A 21,192-nucleotide genomic window follows, 5' to 3' on the forward strand; every position below is an offset into this window, starting at 1 on the left:
GCATGCTTTGCAGTCATTGGACTGGGGCATTTTACAATTAATGTGTTAACCGTGAATTGCTCTGTATACTAAATTATTCTCAAGTCAAATGTGAGGCCATCTGTCTGACAGCTGAGGCTTTGCTGAAACTGGGTCATGCAATAGGACAATGATAGCAAGCACAGCAGCAATTCTGCAACAGAATGACTGAATAGAGAGAGTTGTGCATCAACTAACACCTGTAAACCTCAATAAAAACTAGGATACGGTGTAAAGAAGAGTGGGCCAAAATTCCTCCACAAAGGTGTGACTGTGATAAAGTCTTACAGAAAACAATTAGTTCAAGCTATTGCTGCTAAACGTGTTCCTACAACCCACTGAATTGTGGGGTGTACCTAGTTTTAAACAGGACTATTTATAGTCCTGTTTAAAACCTTCTCTTTCATATTAATGTATATGAGGTTTGGTGTCTGATATGTGGATTTTATTCTTGCGGATACATTTTAGCCTTACTCATAAAATGCACACTTGCACTTTTGCTGTATTGCCAGCAGCTACATTCACATCAGGATCAGTGCTGACCAATAAAAGAAGTATTTGAAGTACCGTAAAAGGACAGAGTGTGGGGAACGGTTAAAGTGGACATTTCTTCATTTTGATCAGGGAGAAGATGGAAATTCTCTGAGATAAATGTATAAAGGATGAATAGCAAAACCTCATCAAGTAGCAAAGGAAGGCTTTCTGAGTGAAATTAGTCCAAATGCATTGCTTGCTAGGAAGTATGCATATCGCTTCTCTGAGAGAGCTTAAAGGATTAACATTTTAGCAAATGTGCTCATTCACTTTCTTGGCTAGAGTCAGATGAGAAGATTGATACCGTTATAACTTCTGCTGAGTAAATGTGAAGCCAGACAGTAAGTCTAGCTTTTTCAAATGAAATCAAAAGCAGTCTGGCACATAACCCCCATAAACAACATTTTAAAAAAAATAACTTTAATTATCACGTTAAATAAATGAACTATATCTTAACAATTAGTTAATTGAGCTTTGAGTCTGAGGTGCTGCCAGGTTTTATTTCCAGTATTCTCCCAGATTAAAAAAGTGGATAGCTCTCTTAAAAACATCTAACATGATGATATTTTGTCAATCAGTCAGTCGAGCTCCAGATGTTGTTTGCTCGGTATAGATCCAGCGCTCCCTCGCTCTATTTTCTCTACCTCTATATTTCTTTCTCTCTCTCTCTCCTTCTTTCTCTCTGAGTCAGAGATACCTCAGTACACCCTGGCACCGAACACCCAATGTGGGCGATGCTGATGTGAAAAGGCACCGTTACTTAATAGTGACTCACAGTGCACCATTATACCCCCACCACCATGACTGCAAACTCTTCTCACTTCGCAACGCTCTATCTCCCCACCAAGCTTCCCCTTATACTTCAGTCTTTCTATCGTCCATCCTTGCGTTCTTCCCCAGCAAGATGAAAAACAGGGGGACATTTGAGACAAAGGATGAAAAAATAAAAATTGAGGGTCTGAAAACGCCAACACGCATCTCACTTCTTCTTTAAAAGCTGCACAGAGCCGCTGGCAAGGTCGGCAGAACGAAGTAGAGATACATATTGCGCGGCGTGTATTTAAATTTCAAGAGCGTACAATTCAGGCGGAAAACAGCTATGAACCAGCGCTGAGGCGTCGATATCTGAAAACAATGCTGGAGAAACATCAGAGGAACATCCTCACAACATCCACACCCATGCTAGGAGCGATTGTAAGATACAGTTGGAACCAGGAATTGTTAGTTCTTTATGTAGGTCAGTACATGTCAGCCAATAAGTCCAATTACCATTGCTCTCTGAAATAGAATGGGCAGTGACCTCTACTCTGCTGTCATAGGACTGAAATGGATGGAAGGATGCCTCTGATATAAGTGATATATATTTTCATTCAGAATAATAATAAAAAAAGATAAACAGAGTCTAGAGTAGATGACAGGATGACAAATGGTTCGAGAAAAGGAGTCCAAAGTGATGTGAGAAAGTCAACATTTTCATTGTTGGAATATGAAGAGTTTAATCTATCATCTTTTGATATCGGAGGCTTTAAAGCACGTCTAAACGATCCACTGTCACACTCTTTTTAGTGTACTCCCTCAAATAGTACAGTACATACCCCGCAGAAAGGCAGCACTCCCCGAAAACAGCAACTTATCAGCAGCAAGAGTGCACTCAATGATTCATACACTCTTTTAAGAGAACTTGAAACCTTGGCTCTATTTTGGTCCCGGCCTCTCTCCTCCTCTCTCTCAGTATATGCAGCACAACGGAGCACAGGGATTTAGTGGGACTAAGTAGTTTGATATTTCTATTGGTTTTCTGCATGTATTTCCACTCTCTCTTCCCTTTTCTCCTAGTGATCTTTCTCATCATATGGAGACCAAGGTCATGGCTGATTGAAATATAATAGAAGTGTAGACATCTGGCCTAATACTGTGGGAAGTTAAATCTATTTTAATGGCCCCTGCCGCAGTGGATTCTCTCTGATGCACTCTTGCGCTTCACTGACAGTAAATCACAATGTTCTCTTATTGCCCTGACTGGAATGAGGGCATAGAGAAAGAACAATGAGGGATCCACATCATTTGTTTTCACCCCTCCCTTGCTTTTTCCTCTCCTCTGTGCTCCTCCTCTTCTCCCCTCTCCACTCCGTTTGCGACTCATAAAGCAAGGGGCTTAAAGAGAGTGACATCATGAAAATAAAAATAAAGGGGATTATGGGCAAGCTATTGTGCCATATGTGATTACTGGGGCTTCCATGTTCCCTAGGGGAAGATGAGTGACTACGAGACAACATATTTTATTTATTTATACAATTCGCTCTAATGAATAAGAATAGGAAATGTGGCTGAGCCCACTGTATTGTGCCCTTTGTCAGGAAAAAAAAATGAAGAAAAAGAACTGCAGCCCTGGTCCAAACATTAAAGAATTTTCTGCTTCTCTCTGTTGCAGTACAAAGATCACCCTTCATCTTTAACTGAGTTGTTTTTTCCCTTAAATCGAACTGACATAAATGTGCAGCGCATGGCCCTTTTTCACACCTTTTCAAAATACTTCCTTTGCGGCCGTGTTTTTAGAGTTCACGTACAATCTAGTACAGGTCCACCCACATCTGCAATGGAGAGTCAGGTCCTTTTTACCCACCTAAATGAGATCCATTTTGATGTGACATTTGAGAGAATTACCAGTGCATAGGGGAGCAGGGAGGAGGTTAGCTCACTCTTTAGCGATTGGTTGAAGCTTACCACAGCCCACCTGTCCTTTAGTGACGGACGCTACCTATGACCCTGAGCTACTATTGGATGCGGTGAAATAGCCCCCCACACACACACTTCACTTATCCCAGTTCTTTCTTTCTGTCAGTCAACCTGGTGGGTCTGCTATTCCATTCTCCTTCCATTGTACTTCGCTGTCTGCTTTTCTTGATACATCACCCAAATGGAGTTCCTTGGCGTTTAAAAGCCAGGTCAGATAGCCTCTGTAGACCCCGCAGACTGCCGCTGTAATGTTCACTTGTGTGGCACGCTTTAGCTCAAACACACATTGATGATGAGTTTGATTTCTGCCCTTTCTCAGTGCTGCAAGTTTCATCTTTGAAGGTGAATTTTAAAGATTTAGCATTGCCACCCGTCTATCTCGACCACACAGGGTGGACGTGAAAGCCGTTATATATGCATGGCCAGCTGTTGTTTGTCACCAAAACCGTGCTGCTCTGTCATTTTTAACAAAGAAGCATATGGCTGAATGACTTTCCATAGGACGCTTTATACTCATTCAAAGTTATCGAGTTTTGTAATGTATGTGTGTTCTGTTAAAAATAAAAATAAGGGAACACTTGCACAATTTTAACTTTTACTTTTGGTGTAATTTTGAATCCAAGTCTCAAAGTGTTGATGATTATGGTTTCCGCCGACCATTGTCAGTTAAGATCTTAAACTTGAGTATTTCATTCATCGAGTGTTTCCTTAATTGCAGTAAGTGGATAATATCAAAAGAAAGACAGCTAAAACGCTAATAGCAAAGTCCATCCAAGACAAGCCGCTCTTGGCTTTGGACAGTTCACCTCTCTTCAGCCATGACAGGCTCTCTGCGTACTGTGCAACATTTTCATTTTCCTGTATTTGATTAACATGTTATTGTTCCCGCAAGAGCCGTCTTCCACTAAACACCTACAAATGATTCCATCGCCGAGCTAATGACTTCATCTCCTCTTCTCAGCCATTTGGGTAAAGAAAACTTTAAGTTAAGCCAACTAACACATTTATGTTTAATGATAAGTTAATTACTGAAGATTGCTTGACAAACTGGAACGGTGTTTGGCTGCGGAATTTTTAACCTGCAAGTTTACACATAAAAGTGAAATTTTCAGTGTTGAGATTGCCATGTATACTGAGAGTTTAACAGCATCTGCTGTGTGCATAAACTGAGCAAACACAAGTTTAACAGGCTTTCAGGTAAAAACATTGCATAAGGCAGTGACTATTTTGCTGAAAAAAATAATTCATTACTGTTCTGCTAACTCTAAAGGGGGAAGCGCAATATCTTGAAACAATACAAGCAAGAATCAAATAAAATTTAAAAAAATACTTTGACCTTGAGAGCTGTTGAAGGGATCGATCTGTTTGATTATAGCTTTCCACTGAACCCCTAAGCACTGTTGTTTCAGTATAAAAACTACCATTAGCTAACTAAAAGAGAAGTTAGCCGAATTCAAAGCATGAGTAGACTCACAAAAAAACCCTTTAGATGTATTCCCTTTGTACTGGTCATCTCCATCAGAACTCCATAAAAATTTGAGTTGTGCAGCTTGCAACTATGGGAAGGTGTTGTTGTCTGTGACAACTTGCAGTTATAAAGCCTATCTCTGAAGATATTACATGCATGGTTTGTTGTCTTCGCAAGTAATGGTGCAGCTCCTGAGATGAGCTAATAGAGGGTATCAGCCGCACTTTAGATAGAAAAGATTCATCTTAACCCGACCATCATTCACGGATTAGAACCCGAGGTCCAAAATGCCGTAGAGCAGGTTACAAAGACAAGCCATTTTCATATATTCATTACCTCTCCAACTTCAAAAGTCTGCTCCTGATCTCAGTAAATGTAATAAAGCACATTGTTTTCTAACGCTGATATGTATGAATCTACCATAGCGGAATACTTCTTTAATATTTGCAACTGGCAACATTTTTTGTCCTATTAAAAATAGAAATGTTTAATATTATCTTGCATTAAATATTGAATTTAAGCAGCAGGTGTCCAGAAAAAGATAAGTAGAAGACAGATTTAATACTGGCATGCTAAACTGTATTGTTATGTTTAATTGGATCCCATATGTCTAAAGAAGAAAATGTGAGACTGAGGATGCTGTGCAAATTAATTAAATTTTTTAAAAACTACATTACAACATTGTTGTAAATGCTGTGGATAAATGTTTAAGATCTGAACTCCTAATTACTTTGTTAATGTTACACTGGCAGCAATAATAAACAGTCTAACAGAATGTAGAGGACCATTCTGGTTCCTGAATTATTTTAGTAAGGGAAAAACACCCAGTTTTTTTCATAAATCACACCCTGTTTATGAGTGTGTGCTGGACAACTGCTGTATTCCTAGTGAGTTTCTGTGGGTGTACCCATAACCATAGCAAACCTTTTCGAAGTCAGACCATAAAACCTACCATCAGTTAGGCTCGATGGTCACTCCAAGTTTTTTGCATTTTGTATTCTGGATAAGTTTCCTCCCAGATGAATGTAGAGGCCAGATTTATAACTAGTCCGGTACCCCTTTACATCAACAGATAGGTTTAACCTCCAACATTAGCGGTCTGGTGGTTTGTGTGAACAGAGTGGCCACGGATAGAGTCAAATGGCTGGCTTGAATTATTGTTTCATTCTGCCTCTGTTCACTATATATATTATAAGAGTCTGGATCGACATGAATGGAAACTGCAACTCAACTGGTTGGAGAAGACATACAACCACAAGGCAGTAATTCTAGTTGTTTTCCAAAAAAAACAAGGAGTGGTTTAAGCATGATGATAGGTACTTAAGAGCCACAAGTCGCATCTGTGAACTTAGTTATAGAATGTGAAAAATAGGTGTTTTGATGTCAAGTCACAAGTGATGTACAAAAGAGATTTGGTACCATCATGTTTAACTCAAAGAATAAAGATAGATTAGAAAAGAACCAATAGAATCCAAAGTAATGTCCTTGTCTTCAAAAATGACGGATTTGCTGAAATTTCACCTCTACAGAGGAGGGTGAAGGTTAGAGAGAGAGAGATGGCTGAATCAACATTTGGTGTTTCTTTTTGACCTGTCTCTCTTTTATCCACTCCTCTCCTTGTCCTGAAAGACAGTATATTTATGAATTATTTATCCATGTTGGAAAATGTTAAACTTGTGATGTCCTTGTCCTGTGTCTTATCTCCAAGGGCATCATAAGAAGCTGTAAAGAAAAAATAAAACATTTAAAAAGCAATGGAAGGCACAGTCATAAAATAGCCTTGACAGAATTCAAATCTTGGTACAGGCGTACAGTATATATGACAACAGCAATGTTTCTTCTTACGAAGAAGAAATGTCCCAAATGCAAGATGTGTTTTTCACTGTAAAATTGTACCAATCCTGAGTTGTTTAAATCCCCTAAATCTCTGATCACAGTTCTAGAGATCGTATAGTAGCAGTATTAACTATTCAGCATCATTTTGGCTATTCAGTATCAGTGTGGTGTCTGGCACATTACTCATCCTGATATGAACAATCATACAGTGAATTTCTTTCTAAAAGTTAATTAATTGGCGATAGTTTAACCTCTATGCCTCTTATGTACCTTTTGAGGGGGGTTGAGGATGACAGCTACTCATTAATACCAAACAAGCCTCAAATTCCATCCTTACATGAAGATTGAGACTTTAATGATACATTGGCAGGGCAGGACAATATCAACAGTAAGCGCGTTAATGACACTTTGTTTGGTTTTTGCACTTTTTGCATTAGAATGTAGCTACTGGTACTTACTTTGGTGTTCATCCACCCATTTTCTTCTGCTTACCCAGCTCAGGGTTGTAGGTGGGGCTGGTGCCAGTCTCAACTCTCATACACCCTGGACAGTCTGTCACAGGGTTTAGACACAAAGGTAGACGGCCATTAATACCCATATACAATTTAGAATCACTGATCAACCAAACCCATGTTTTTGGACTGTGCATGAAAACCACCTGGAGAGAATCCAAGCTTAGTGGAAACTTGCAAACTCCAAAGAGAAAGGCCTCCTGGATTTGAACCCAGGACTTTCTTTCTGTGAGACAACAACGGTAATGACCACAACACCATGCTGCTCTTTCTTAGATGTCACATCATGTCAGAACCTGTTCTCTGGTGACCTCTCCAGCCTTAGTTTTGTGCTTGGATGCTCAGACCATTACCACCATGCTGTATATGTAGCCATAAGTCACAACATTATTATCCTATACAGGGAGTGCAGAATTATTAGGCAAGTTGTATTTTTGAGGAATAATTTTATTATTGAACAACAACCATGTTCTCAATGAACCCAAAAAACTCATTAATATCAAAGCTGAATGTTTTTGGAAGTAGTTTTTAGTTTGTTTTTAGTTTTAGCTATTTTAGGGGGATATCTGTGTGTGCAGGTGACTATTACTGTGCATAATTATTAGGCAACTTAACAAAAAACAAATATATACCCATTTCAATTATTTATTTTTACCAGTGAAACCAATATAACATCTCCACATTCACAAATATACATTTCTGACATTCAAAAACAAAACAAAAACAAATCAGTGACCAATATAGCCACCTTTCTTTGCAAGGACACTCAAAAGCCTGCCATCCATGGATTCTGTCAGTGTTTTGATCTGTTCACCATCAACATTGCGTGCAGCAGCAACCACAGCCTCCCAGACACTGTTCAGAGAGGTGTACTGTTTTCCCTCCTTGTAAATTTCACATTTGATGATGGACCACAGGTTCTCAATGGGGTTCAGATCAGGTGAACAAGGTGGCCATGTCATTAGTTTTTTCTTCTTTTATACCCTTTCTTGCCAGCCACGCTGTGGAGTACTTGGACGCGTGTGATGGAGCATTGTCCTGCATGAAAATCATGTTTTTCTTGAAGGATGCAGACTTCTTCCTGTACCACTGCTTGAAGAAGGTGTCTTCCAGAAACTGGCAGTAGGACTGGGAGTTGAGCTTGACTCCATCCTCAACCCGAAAGGGCCCCACAAGCTCATCTTTGATGATACCAGCCCAAACCAGTACTCCACCTCCACCTTGCTGGCGTCTGAGTTGGACTGGAGCTCTCTGCCCTTTACCAATCCAGCCACGGGCCCATCCATCTGGCCCATCAAGACTCACTCTCATTTCATCAGTCCATAAAACCTTAGAAAAACCAGTCTTGAGATATTTCTTGGCCCAGTCTTGACGTTTCAGCTTGTGTGTCTTGTTCAGTGGTGGTCGTCTTTCAGCCTTTCTTACCTTGGCCATGTCTCTGAGTATTGCACACCTTGTGCTTTTGGGCACTCCAGTGATGTTGCAGCTCTGAAATATGGCCAAACTGGTGGCAAGTGGCATCGTGGCAGCTGCACGCTTGACTTTTCTCAGTTCATGGGCAGTTATTTTGCGCCTTGGTTTTTCCACACGCTTCTTGCGACCCTGTTGACTATTTTGAATGAAACGCTTGATTGTTCGATGATCACGCTTCAGAAGCTTTGCAATTTTGAGACTGCTGCATCCCTCTGCAAGATATCTCAGTATTTTTGACTTTTCTGAGCCTGTCAAGTCCTTCTTTTGACCCATTTTGCCAAAGGAAAGGACGTTGCCTAATAATTATGCACACCTGATATAGGGTGTTGATGTCATTAGACCACACCCCTTCTCATTACAGAGATGCACATCACCTAATATGCTTAATTGGTAGTAGGCTTTCGAGCCTATACAGCTTGGAGTAAGACAACATGCATGAAGAGGATGATGTGGACAAAATACTCATTTGCCTAATAATTCCGCACTCCCTGTATGGAGTACAAAATGGAGCCCAACTGATTTATTCGTGTGCTACTATTAGCTATTTTGCAGATTATTGTATTTATAACAGCTGTTAAATTAAAAATTAAACATTATAATGAAGACACAGGAGAAACACCCTTCAACCATGTTATGGTTGGACAAACCATTGCATCTTGTTAAATGTAGAGGTACTCATATAGTGTCTTTCCACTGCAAGTGTCAGTGTTCCAGTCACATATTCATCCACACAGCACTTTTATCTGTGCCTAATATCTTTCTAACATTTTCACACACTCCGATGGATACATAAGGAGTAACTTGGGATTTGGTATCTTGCTCAAGGATACTTCGGCCTGCGAACCAGAGTTGAAGAATCGATCCACCAATCTTCCAACTTGTAGACTACTGTATATACAGCTGCCCCGAGTAGAGTTGACCAGAGCATAAACAAGTAAATAAATAACTATGCGTAATAAATATTAGGGAAATCTGTTTGTGTTTCGTGTATCAGAAAGAAAAAAATATCGGCTGATGTATCAGAATATCGACCAAATATCGGTATCAGTATTAAATATTCCATATGCATTAGGCTCTAGTGGAAGGTGCTAGAGTCATTTTATAAGTGGGGCTACACTGGCAGTCTGACCCTTGGAGTTGAATTCACACTGCTCAGCTTCATGAATGTTGAAAACCAAAAAACCAACGAGAACGCTCTCGGTCATGCCCTTGGCCTGATAGACCACCAAAGGGTTCGACTCTTCCACTAAAAACTGCTGTTTGATCTCTTGATGCAGTCCTGTTGTTCTCAAAGTTCTTCTTGAACGCTATATTTCAAAAGCCGAAAAAAGAAAAGTTTATGCTCCACACTCTCCAATTTTTAATTAATCAAGAACAATTTTTTTAAGAAAGATCCAAGAATTTCAGTGAAATAAAGGTTAGCACAATAACAGAAACAGCTGTGACTCAGTGGGGTCTCATGAATCGGGCTTGTTTGCACATACCCTCACAACGTTGGGTCCTGAGCAGGCTGGATCAACACTTTGGGGATTGTTGTGCAGGGAGGGCTTTTACCCTGGGGTGCTGAGCTTAGGTGTGTTTTTTTTAATCGTCGAAGTGGGTGATAAATGTCACAGTAACATTGCCAAGACCCAAGGTTTCTTAGCAGAGCATTGCATTGAAACAAGACAGTCAGTGTCATTCACTTTACCTGTCTGCAGCTTTAATGCTGTCGCTGATCAGTGTGCAGTCAAGTCAGTTTTGTTTGTATTCTTAGTAAATTTAATCGGCAGCATTTGTCTGTTAAGCGTAATAAAAAATGACAACAATAATAAATGTTAGACAAGGAACAGACATTTGCACAACTTTTATCATGGGAAAAGAAATTGTCAGCGATAATATTTCTAAGCAAGCGCCAAACAATGCGAGCGAGTGTTGTGAGAAAGAGAAAATAGCACATCATCCCCTGATGGTAAACATACTCCCTTTTATTATTATTATTTTCTCCCTAATGATAGTTCACATTATGAGACTTTTATCCTATCTTCAAGCACCAGTTCTGCTAGTGGGGACATTGTAGCTGTTCCTCAACATTTCTTGCCATTTGTTTGCTAAAAGTATTTGTTTGCAAGATGAATTGCTGCACTGGCAGGCGAGATGACAGCCTACACGAAGATGATATTGAATTGATTTCTGAAATGTTGCAGAACGGACTAGTTGATGTGTACCACGAGACATGAATAATAAAAATTCTATTAAAAAGCTCTTGAATGGCTGACAGTGGAATATTATTTGTGATGATTAATTTTCTTCAGTCATTATAAAGGGGAGTTGGCATCAGATTGCCTCTGACAAAATTGCTTTTCACTCCCTGGTGAATACCCTCTGTATGCTTTTTGAGAGCACAAAACCATATTTCTCAGCGCAATATTATGTCAAGATAGGCCCTGGAAAAGACATTTCTCATGTATCACCTTATTAGTGCCGTAAAATCTGTGCTGTTTTAACTGCTGGGGTCATTTGGCATATTCTGCATACATTTCACAATGACTCTGAGGTTTGACTAGTCCAGTTTTTTCCTTCCATTTCTAAAAATATGATTGGCATTATAATTACAAGCTTATAAAATAGCCTCTAAGTGACTGTCTGTCAGTGGCGTTTTTCAACGTAATGAATTTGATTAACTGTATCTTAAAGGCGTGCAGGCTGACAGTTTGTTTCTTCAAAGCTGTCAGGATTTCTGAATTATTCTGTGCAACATCTGTTGTCTAACTCTAATTAATTTGCGGCGTACATTTGCGTTGAATGATTTCTTTAACTTTTGCAAGTGCGACAAAAATTTGCATTTCTAATTAATTTTATTTTCAGCAAAACACACTGAATCGACTGCCGCAGTTCAGCGGTGTCTGGAAGTGTCTGCACAAACAACACGGAAACAACAGAAATCAGCAGGTGCATTTAAAAGCTAATTATGAAGCTTTTTATTTACTCAGGATCAGGAGCGTCTTTTGTTAGCTGTTTCCTTCCCCGGATGATTACTCAAGTTTGTTTTGCCATTCAAATGCTTTCTAATAGCACTGAAAGGGTTTTATTGATATTGTAACTAACTATGACACTGCTTTGACATGCAGGTACATAAGCGCTCCGGGGCGGAAGGATCGCCCATAGACAAGACCTGTCCTTGCATTTTTCTTTGTGTTTGTTGATAGACTGTGTGCTAGGGGGAAAAAAACGAAAGTCTTATTGCGACTTTGTTCCCAAAATAAGTAAACGAACCTGTCTTCCCCTTTCCTCTTCATGCTCTTCTAAAAAACAGATTGCTTTTCTTCTGCTTTTTCAGAGCTACTCCAGTCAGGGCAGAGGCGGCAGTGGTGGCGGAGGAGGAGGACCTGGGGATGAGGACTACGAGATCCCCCCCATCACACCGCCGAACCACGCCGACCCTTCTTTGCTCCACCTCATGGAGCACGAGTCAGGTTACCCCTTTCACTCCCTGCCACACAATGGCTTGCTCAACACCTACTCCTACCCCGAGCTGCCCGCACTCATGATGTCCAACATGCTGGGTCAGGAAACTCACCTCCTGTCTGGGCCTATGCACTCGGTGAGTACTTTTTTTTTTTTGTCCACCTTTTTAGCTGTGGCACTTTCTGCTCATGCAAGTCAAGCGCTGTGCCAGGCTATTAGTCTTTGTGGTCAGAGGATTGGAAGGTATCCAGCAAGTCAGCATAGAGAGCATTTCGTCTGAAGGTTTTACATGTTCTAGTCCTTTTAAGATTTTATGTGCTGCATCGAACAATATAAACATATATAAACTGTAAGGCCACAAAATAACCAACTCTTCTGCATGCTGATCATGTTTTTTCGTAATGGGAAAGCATTCTTCTATTAGAGTCATAATTAACTTGGTTCGAGGCCAAGGAAGCAGCGCTGAAGTCTGAGCAAGGCCAAAGTCTAAGCATAAATACAGAGAGCTGCTGTTTCCTTAACACCGAGACCACTGCAGCAGAACTTCTTTAATATCTGCACAGCTGCGCAAGTCAAAGATTTCATTGCCTCGAAAATGAGCCAAGAAGGGATGGAGAAACTCATTGTGGCGCGTTTTCTTTCGTTACAATCAGCAAATCCAAAAAGGAGAGGGGTAAGGATGAGTGGGTGGGGGAGGAGGGAGGGGATCCCTTGTCAGCTACTTTTTTATTTCAAAAGGACGCCAAGGACCTCCATTCTTCCCCTCAGTTAAAGGGACTTTCTCCCGTGTTAAACATGCTTCAGACTGAACATGTAAACACCCCCGGCGAACACATTCAAATGCTTTAATCATAGGATCGAATCAAATGAATTATAGATGGCCCGCATGGTGAATTATTCAGCGTTATATACTTTCATCTGACATAAATATTACTTTTTTTTTCTCCGTGGCCTCCGTCATGAATATTTATGCTTTAATGTGAGCATCCGTGGCATTTATCCCCCGTTAATCAGGTCTTATGTGATTTTCAGAATCAAACCGCATAAGATGCAGACTCTTATTTTTTTTCCGTGGGTGGTAGCTGAGGCCTCCATTAAAGCCAGTCTTCAGGATTAGGTCACAATCCACTGGCTACTTTGCTGAATGTGCTCGGGTGCAGGAGGACGATGCCGCTGGCTCGAACGTCTGTCTGCTTTTTAGCGCGAGTGAACGCTCGAAACAAAGTGTTGATTAAGCTTTTAACATGAGCGCGCATACCCTGCGTCAAATGCGTGTGCACGGCACGTTTAAAGTTTATGTTATGTCCGTGTATGTATGTTCAATAAAGCCTCCAACCCCCTTTTTTTGGTCGGCAACAATTTCGAAGCAAACAAAGAGGGAGTACCTGCCTCTTAAACAGCTTTTGTTTCACCTTTGCAATTATTTATTTTCAAATAGCCCTTCAGGGTAATGTTCCATTTTCTTATTTCACACCCCCTTTTCTCATAAATGAACCGTCATTGTAATAAATCACCGCACAAACAGAGACTTGCACACACTGTGAAAGGTCCAGAGATTTATGTAACACATTCATGTTTCCCACTTCCACATTTTAGTACTACTCTAGCAGAGGCTGGCTAATAATAGCTGCTATTAATATTTCTTGTTGCCTAGCAACCCCAGCAAGTAATAGCTTACTCTGGAAAAATAGATGACCGATAAGGAAGAAGGAGGAGGGGTGGTGGTGGTGGTGGTGGGGTTGGAATGGGAAGGGGGGGATTCAATTCATTTATTATCTCCTGGGACAAGAGGAGCTTATTTCTGAGGCTGAGGAATAGGAAAGTAGGCTGTATATGAGAAATATTTTAACGCAATTGGAGATGACGTTATTTTCATTTTGCTTCCATTAGGGATGTTTCATTTGATGTTTCCCCAGCAAAGTCAATTAACCTTAATTTCATACTGATAAAGGTATAATAAGGAAGATTGAATTTATGTCTGCTGCATGCTTAAAGAATAATAAGGGTGGATAGAAATAAGCTCTCAGTGTAACCAGGGGCAGCAATGAAGAGACAAGCCTTTACCTTTGTTGTATTGTATTGACAAAAACCTTACAATAAACTCACAAAATTGAAGGAGATAACTGGGAAAAACCAAAACGCTAATCATTCAACAGCCTTCTTTCACCACCGCCGCCGAAGCAAATAAAAAGTCGACAGCATTACCTTAAGGATACGCTTCTCTTCAGTAACAGCTATCCTTCACTGCACATTTAAAACCTCCTACAAGTACAAGCTCAGCTGGAGCAACAGATACGCTTCATCTCGAGGGATGTTGTTGCTGTTTTTTGTACAACATTTAGCCTAAGGCTAATGCTCTGTAAACTTCTCGCTGCTTTGGGATTCGCTTTTTCAGCTCACATCGATCCTACAGCAAACAGAGTTAAATCATTACAGGATTGAGAGCAGTGGATTGACCATCACAGTGCTGCATGGGCACATACAGTAATTTTGCATCAGTTTGTCCTTGTAGCTGTAGTCTGTATTAATAATCTTGAGCTTTCTGACCGCGCGGAAGTCATTTCTCTTCAAAAGCCCTGTTTTTTTTTTCTTCCTTTAGTCAGACAAATTTCTTTTTTCCATCTAATTGTGATTCCACAGGCAGCTGAACTATTACAGTAGCTGGTGAATCAACGAGATGCGCAGTGGATGTAGGGAACAAAAAAAAAAAATCTGTCAAATAGATGCATTGAATGTTTCAGATTCACTGATGTATGTTTTTGTTTTGTTTTGGGTTTTTTTCCATTTTTATTTTCATCTGTCAAATCCAGCACTTAGTTGAGATCCAGAAGTTGATCCTTTTTGCTGCGGTTGCGTGTTGTTCATCATAGCAGTTCTCAACTGCCAGTTTTGACCCATTTCTTAGACTTAAAATTACACCTTTTACAGGAACTCCAACAAGAAGCAGCATCAACACTGCTGTTATAAAAGACAGAGCTGTCTATCAGCGAAGCTCCTACATTCTCAAAACTCCTCCTCACACCGCTGACCTAGTCTGTCAGCTTCTCTGAACCGAGCCAAGTCTTGGATGACTGGATACTGTGAAATGTAACATGCTGTCGTGCGAATGCTCATTGCTGAGGGAGAATCCCTGTCTCATCCTCAGCTGCCAGCATTTCTGCCATCCCGGCACTTGGTGGAGAGGTGGCACCCAGGGGTCTCGTGTTCAACAAGCGCCCTGATCATTCAGGTCTGGCTGATGGCACAGTGGCGCAGGGGAGAAGGAGGGGCTGGGGAGGCGGGGGGGTTGCAGGCAAGGTCAGTCTCTTATAAAAAAATTAAAGCAAGAGGGACCCTCGCTGGGAGGCGGTAATGAGAGGTCGAGGAGGAGTTTGTACAGCGGCCCCAACGTGGAGCCTTGAGGGGGGGCCACTGTGTTTAAATATTCAAACAGAGCATGAGGCCCTGTCTAATTACTAGTGTAATGAGGCCAGTTACAGAGCAGGAAAACCCCTGCCACCAAAAAGAAGAAAAAAAAACACTGGCCAATTTCACAAGTTTCTTACACACATCCAGCCACATGACTCCAGCCAGGAATTGTGTAGAGCTTTGATAAATATGTGGTTCTAGTTTAATATCTCTGGCACAGCGATGTGTGACTAACAGGCCAGTTTTAACCCTCTGCTGACAGGTTGATGTTGATATCACGGACAAGTTGTCAGTCGGAGTTGTTTTGGTTGGTTGGTCGGTTCATTTTTGGTGGCTTGTGCATAGAAAACTACAGCAAGCTCAGCATTCACTTTCATATTTAGCCATCTTGATTGAACATAAGCATTAATTTTAAGATGCATCCAATAAAAGGTCTTACTTTAGTGCAGTTAAAGGTGTCTTCACATCATAAGTAGATCGTGTTTGCACCCTGCTACTATTTGTGCAGCATGTGGGTGCTCGGTATATATGTGTGTGTTGACCATGTGCGTGTATATATAGATATATGTGCGTGTGTCTTTGTTTGCCTTTGTCTCCAGAAAAAGTAGAAGAGTAAGCTGCAAGGTTAGGTTGGCTTGGCTTAATTTGATTTTGTTTAATCTGGAGAAAGAAATTCACTTGCACCGCTTGGCATTTGCGACAAGGAACGGCTACGGAAAGGCCACAACTGTTTTAGGGCGGTGACATAAAAATCGTATTGACAGCTGTGGTTATGGAGAGTGCATGGATGTAAGATGAAGCTATCGAGCTATCGAAGAGATCAAAGTGAGTTAAAATAAAGTGCACACGGTCATGTTTGAGATATTTAGGATATTCGGAGATGCTGAGTTTACAGAAAGTGTTCATAGTAGAATCTGTTTGTTGAGTACTTAGGGTGAAGTGCAAGGTGTCAGTCTTTCCTTTGTCCGCTATTTAAGTAGATTTATCTAAAATATTTTCTCAATATTTGGAGTTGGGTTTGACATGACATGCTCAGTGAAGCTGGATTTTTTTTCCTTTTAAATTGAAACAGCCATCTTTTTTCCATCGTAGGTTTTTTAAGACATATCTCATATGACCCGCTTGCTCTGCTGCCTTTCACTGGAATAGATATGACATCTTGGTGACGTTCCCAGATAAATCACTTTTGGAACAGTAGAAATATTTTCTGTTGCGGCTTTCTATTTCACAAAAAAAAAAAAAAAAAAATTGAGAGAGGAAAAAAGAAAGAAAAAAAGACAGATGCCCTTCAGTGCTACACTCCACAACAGGGGTGAACAATGTGTCTTGTAGCTGTCAAAAGAAATGACGGCAAGATAATTGGTGGGGCATTCCCGTTTCGTTTAAACCGAGACAAGTAGGCTTCAAAATAGAATCGGGCTTTTTAAAAAAGTAAAGCTTTGTTTTGCGCTGCTCATTATGCAGGGTTCAAAATGGAGTAATGAAGACGGGCATTAACGGATTGAGCTTTAAAAACAAATGCACATTCATTGGGGCTCATGAATATTCATGCCGCTAATTCAAATAACCTTAGGCAACTGTTACATCTAATGAATATTTAAAACAGCTTGGTCACAGAGATTTGAACACTGCATTATATCTGACTTTCTAGGATCATCGTGTACAAGAGTAAACAATTAGTAATGCCAAAAACAGATTCCAGCGGTGATGAAAATACGTCTGGGAAACAGTGTCCCGTGTTGTCACATTAGTTACAGGCCGTTGGCACTCCGAAGGCGAGCGCGATGCCATGCGACGGTGTGAAAAATTGTAAATAATCATAATAATTGGTGAAATGATTTGTTGATTAATTGGGGAGCCTAATCAACAAAATTATTAAGTGGAGCAATTTTGAAATCATAATCAGTTATCACGCAAAAATGCTGCAAATGTGAGATTGTGTTGATTTTCACCTGTTGTGCTTGGGAATCGAACAGGTTCAATGTATTATTCGGACACCGAACCAGTCATCAGATAAAAAAAGTGATATGTTTATTTAGATATGTATGATAAAGAGAGAAAAGTCTTTGTTTTGGGGGGTTTAATCATCATAAAACAAATTAAAATGATCATAAACCTTTCGAGCTCGCTCAGTCAGGAAGGTAGAGTTAGCAGAGCGCGGGGAAAAAAGCTGCACCTGGCACAGTGGGCCCTTGGGCGACACGGGGGTTGACTAAACATGTTTATGTTTACCGCCTGGCGCCCTTACATGTTACAAGGCAGAGAATCCCATGCTGGCCACTTAAAAGAGGGCCTTCCTATGAAGGGATCAGTGTGGTGACTCGTCCTCGCCACCACCGCGACGCTAATTAGGCCCACCGCAAAGCCAGCCTGTGGGGATAATGTCCCATTATTAGAGTCATTTGTTTCAATTAACCGCTCTGTGATTCTACAATAGCACTGCGCAGCCCAGCGCAAAGAAGCCATTACTCTCGCCCAGGGAACCAATGAGGTCTGGGACGAGAGTGTTTGTAAGAAGGTTACGGATACCTGCCGCTGCCAGCAGTCGTGCTGTCGTGCTCCGCATTTAGCCCAGTCTCTGATGAGTTGTTTGAGCCCTGGGAGAGTGGAAAAAACTCCTTATTCAAATCTTTTTCTAGAGCTTTTAAAGACTGTTTCTGACTATGCTGCTTCTGAAAACGTGTGATTTTTGCTTCTGTGCATTTGACTGAGAACTGATTGAAGATTTGTTGAAGGATTGTTGACTTAAGCATAAACCGCTGAAAACTATAGGCTGTTCACGTACCCCTTTACAAGCTGAGAGCTTTGTGGTTGACTGAATTACTATTCTGCTACTGTATACTTATGGTCTTTAAGTCATTTTTAGACTGCAATCAAGTTACTTTCAGAACACGAGGCTCTCTTTTTCTTTCCATTTCATGCATTACTCTTGTTAGTCTTGTTACTTTTGTAAATTCAAAGACTGCGTTCGTGCATTTTAATTCCACCAGTGGACAAAGAAGGCAGATTGCTTTGATAATTCCCGCTGCTTTAAATGGGAATTGTGAAATGACAATTAGTCTGGTGCCTTTGCGGCCAACAAAAAGCAAACCCTTGATAAAAGCTGTTTGTGCACTTGTATGGTGCCTGTTGTTGGTCACAGCTGGAGGCCACCACTTACAGGGTGCAAAGAGAGATTATGAGAGAGATTATGACTGTGATTTCTAGCTGGTGTAAGAGGCACAACTTTGAGAAAGTCTGTTTGTATAAATGGCTTTGATAACCATCCAAGTGATTCTTCAAGCAGCTAAACCAGGTGAATTATGTCTACAAGAATTAACTCATTCCTTGTAACATCACTCTTTTCTTGTCATTTGCATAAGATATTTTCTTTTAATCAGCCAGACGCTTTTCTGAAAAAAACACCTAGGTGTTTTCGTGCATTTAACAGCACAAGTACAAAGACACTTATCAACTCCAAATGCTTCAAAATGCAATGTTTTAGAGCACTTTTCGGTCCTTTCAGCTCTAGATAATGGAAACTTCGATTGATACCAAGAGGTTGCTGCCCTGTGATGCCTCTGTTGCCAGGCTCTCTCATTGGCTTTCTCCCCCCGCTGCGCAGATGTTTACAAAGAGACATCACCAGCTCACATTAAAGGGTTCAAGTTGTCCCCTCAGGCTGTTGCTATGGAAATAACCCTGCTACGGTCGCTCATTCATGTTTGATTAATTGTTTTTTTCCTTTCTGTGCTGTTGCCTCTACAAAGACCTCATCATGGGAACATATCATCTCGAAAACAAACAATAGGAAAAGATGAATATGTTCAAATCTGCTCTATTTGGACTTGCAGATGCACTCTCTTCCTGCTTTGACATTTTGTGGATGTGGTGATAAAAGTCGAGTAACTGCATTAGCATTGTATTAACACTGATAAAGCTCGCTTGTGAAGCCACGCAATCATACAGATATATTTTTTATTTCGTTCCCCAGACTTACCTGGACAGAAGATAAGCTTTTTTTTCTTTTGCCTTTTTCTCCTCTTAAATTGCACTGTGTAGCGCTGAGATACAGCAACCCACTGGGGCCAATTAGGATGCCAGCAGAGCCAGGAAGTGCATAGCAGATGCTTTTGCCACTATTTATTAAAATCCAATCTGCGGGGGCCCCTCCAACAGCTCGTTAAACTACCGTTAATCTAATTAGCTCTCACTTGCCACTGTTTTCACCACATTACCAAATACAAGGGCCTCGACTTTGCAATTTAGGCTGATTAAGTAGGTCCAGTGCTGTTAGGCAGAGCTTGTAGGGAGGAGCTTCTCAGAGCTGTCAGTCATTCTCCCGAGTCAGATAAATCATGCAGCTTAGTTCAGCAATGGCTTTGGATTTAAAGTATCAGCAATAGGAATGTTAGTTGAAATCAAATCCACATTGCAGCCCAAAACTGTAGAAATACTCCATCATAATGACCCTGTGCATTTGTAATGGCATGGTACCAAAACTGGATGCAAATTCCATAATGGCTTCTTTATGTATATATAGATATATGTATATATCTATATATCAGGTCTATACGATTCTGCTAACATCCTTTCATGTCTCCTAGATCAAGATCACGAATGTGCACTTCCGGTTCATTATTGTTTAGGCCAGGCTGTATTTTTTATTTGATGAGTGCTGCTCTCTGGACGAGTGCCTGGTTCCACTCAGAGATCTTTGCAGCGGCTTTGACATGCAGTCCTGCTTATTGCTTACAGATGGGCAGTCTGACATAGAGCTGTAATTGCTTCCAGATGAGGAGGGCACTGCATATATTTTAAGACATATTTTAACCTATCAAGTCTTCATCCTGAGCTGGATGTGGGGAATACAGAGAAACCAAGCTAACATGGCGTTTGGTAGCGTAAGATAAGAGGAATTTGTGTTAACCTGTATCCAAAGTTGACTATGACATGTTGTGTATCATTCAACCTGTGTGGGGAAAAAAAAGTTTAACAATCATCTGGAATTTTGGATGCCAGTCCTGGTATTTACAGTCACTTTTAATTTAAAGAGGACTGACGCGTTCAGATGTGTTTACATTCTCATGTAGCCTGCCAGCATTTTCTGAGACAACGGGCCTGACTGCATCATGTGCAGGTGCACTTTCAAATGATAGCTGAAAATGATATCTAAATAATGACTAAGAGCATGTTATAAAATAAAAAAAAACAAAAAAACAGCAAAATTACAGAAACTTAACAAAGACTTGCTTATGTTTTACGTACATTTTACACAATTGCTGTTACAGATGTTTGGCACAATAGATTTTTGTACTTCTACAGCACCTATAAGAGCTCATTTTTGTCTTATTGCCCTGAGTTCCAGCTTGTGGTGAAAATTACAGGAAAAGAAATTATATATAGCATCTTGAAATCGCATTATTCTCACTGCTGGTGCTTTAACTGTGACTATTTATCTATTTATTAACCCAGAAAGGCTTAAGTGTCTGCAACCGCCACACTAAGCTGTGCAGCTCTTCACTGAGCTACTGTGAAGAGGTCCGCGTTTGTTTTGCTGAAAGATGTATTCCACTGTAGTGCAATCTAAATATATTATTGAATTTCCTTCATTGTTTATTAAATTTAAGGCTGTGGTTATTAACAGTGGATCCTACAAGCACTTGTGTGTAATAGTGGTCGGTCATGGTAATGAACTCAATGAGAATTATCTACACATTCTACTCCCATCAGGTCTGTGAATCATATTTCAGGTGTTTTCCAAAACAAACAATCAAAAAA

General features: G+C 40.5%; 1 protein-coding gene across 4 annotated transcripts in view; it reads left to right on the forward strand.

The window, feature by feature from the left end:
- The window catches only part of LOC146610434 (TOX high mobility group box family member 2-like), an 85,695-nt gene that overhangs the window by 50,860 nt on the left and 13,643 nt on the right, over positions 1–21,192 (forward strand). For all 4 annotated transcript variants that reach the window (XM_085344368.1, XM_085344369.1, XM_085344366.1 and 1 more), the window contains one exon: positions 11,897–12,160. In XM_085344368.1, the coding sequence (XP_085200494.1) occupies positions 11,897–12,160 (264 nt within the window). The remainder of the gene's footprint in view (positions 1–11,896; positions 12,161–21,192) is intronic.

This window comes from Diplotaxodon limnothrissa, linkage group LG20, assembly GCF_057381915.1.
Source record: "Diplotaxodon limnothrissa isolate DT_005_m linkage group LG20, D_limnothrissa_male_GT1.1, whole genome shotgun sequence".
NCBI classification, from domain to species: domain Eukaryota; kingdom Metazoa; phylum Chordata; class Actinopteri; order Cichliformes; family Cichlidae; genus Diplotaxodon; species Diplotaxodon limnothrissa.